Here is a 1,374-nt window from a genome sequence, read left to right as displayed (position 1 = left end):
ACCCCCTGCAGGGTGGGGCTGGGCCCAGGCCTTGGGCTGCCCTGCTGGTGCCTCCCCAGCAGCAGGTGCCAGGCCCCGGTCACGGCAGTGCCCGCCTCGCTCTGCTTTCCGCCCTGCCAGGTCCGGCCGCTGGCCGCCCGGCTGCCATCGCACCAGGCAGGTGGGTCGGGGCGGCTGTGCAGCGAGTGTTGGTCCTTGGCCCCGCCGGTGCCCCTCACTTCCAACCTGCAGCCCCCTGCTCCCATCTCCAGCCCTGCCGGTGCTGCTGCCGGTCCTGAACCACAGCTCCAGTTCCTTGCTCCCCCGAAGCCGTCCTGGTGCTCCTCACTCTCAACCCACAACCCAGGGCTCCCCCCAGTCCCCTCCATCCTGTCCCCGTCTCTGCTATCTTGGGGACCCCCTCCCAGTCTGCCCTTGCCAGCTGAGCTGTCCCCTCCAGCCCTGGAGATAGGAGTGAGGAGCACCGGCAGGGCTGAAGGGTTGGAAATGAGACTGCTCCCTGTAATCCCCACAGGGGGCAAAACAGCGGGGTCCCTGCCCCCAACCAGAGGGTTGGGGGGGTTGCCAGTTTGTCCTACTCCCCAGTGCCCCTGGTCCAGTGTGCAGAGGCCGGGGCTGGGGCTGGGATGGGACTGCCCCCCCTCCCCAGCATCACAGCCACAGGCACCTGAACTGCCCCCGGCTCACGGGGCTCCTGCTCGTCCCTCCAGGCTCCCACGTGGCCCCACGGGCCCCGTGCTGGGAGGCTGGGGCCCAGGATGTGGGGCTGGGCCTGGGGGACGCAGGAGCCGACGTGCAGGGCATGGAGGTCGAGGCCACGGAGCCGGAGCCCCAGGCCACGAGCTCGGGGGAGCCGGAGCCGGTGCCGGACGCGGAGCCGCTGGGGCTGGGCCCGGAGGTGGAGTTCCAGGCGCCGGACGCCGAGGCGTACATGCGCTTCATGATGAGCCACTGCTGCTACGACGCCATGCCCACCAGCTCCAAGCTCGTCATCTTCGAGACTTCGCTTGAGGTGCGGCCCGTGGCCCGCGGCTCTAGGGCCGGGCCTGGCGCTGGGGGGGGTCTGGGCTGTCAAGGGGCAGGGGCTGGGAGTCCACGGACTCGGGTGGGGGCCGTGGCCTCAGGGGCAGCCTTGGTCTCCGAGAAGGGCTGTGGCTTCGGGGGGGCGCATAGTCTCTAGGGAAGGGGCTGTGCCCCCAGGGGGTTGGCCGTTGTCTCGGGGGCCAGCTCTGGTCTTGGAGAGTGACCTGGGTCTTTGGCAGTGACCGTGGCCCCGGAGGGATCGGCTGTGGCCTGGTGCCTGCCCCCACCCCGATGCCTTCCCCCTTCCCAGATCAAGAAGGCCTTCCTGGCCATGGTGGCGAACGGCGTGCG

General features: G+C 70.5%; 1 protein-coding gene across 1 annotated transcript in view; it reads left to right on the top strand.

Moving 5' to 3' along the window:
• Positions 1 to 1,374, top strand: part of TTLL4 (tubulin tyrosine ligase like 4) — a 20,135-nt gene that overhangs the window by 18,580 nt on the left and 181 nt on the right. Inside the window, exons 20-21 of the mRNA XM_025195322.1 lie at positions 711 to 1,012; positions 1,334 to 1,369. Of these exons, the coding sequence (XP_025051107.1) occupies positions 711 to 1,012; positions 1,334 to 1,369 (338 nt within the window). The remainder of the gene's footprint in view (positions 1 to 710; positions 1,013 to 1,333; positions 1,370 to 1,374) is intronic.

Source organism: Alligator sinensis, unplaced genomic scaffold (genome assembly GCF_000455745.1).
Source record: "Alligator sinensis unplaced genomic scaffold, ASM45574v1 scaffold1765_1, whole genome shotgun sequence".
NCBI lineage: Eukaryota > Metazoa > Chordata > Crocodylia > Alligatoridae > Alligator > Alligator sinensis.
Note: the sequence above shows the minus strand (reverse complement) of the source record. Positions and strands in the feature narration are given on the sequence as shown.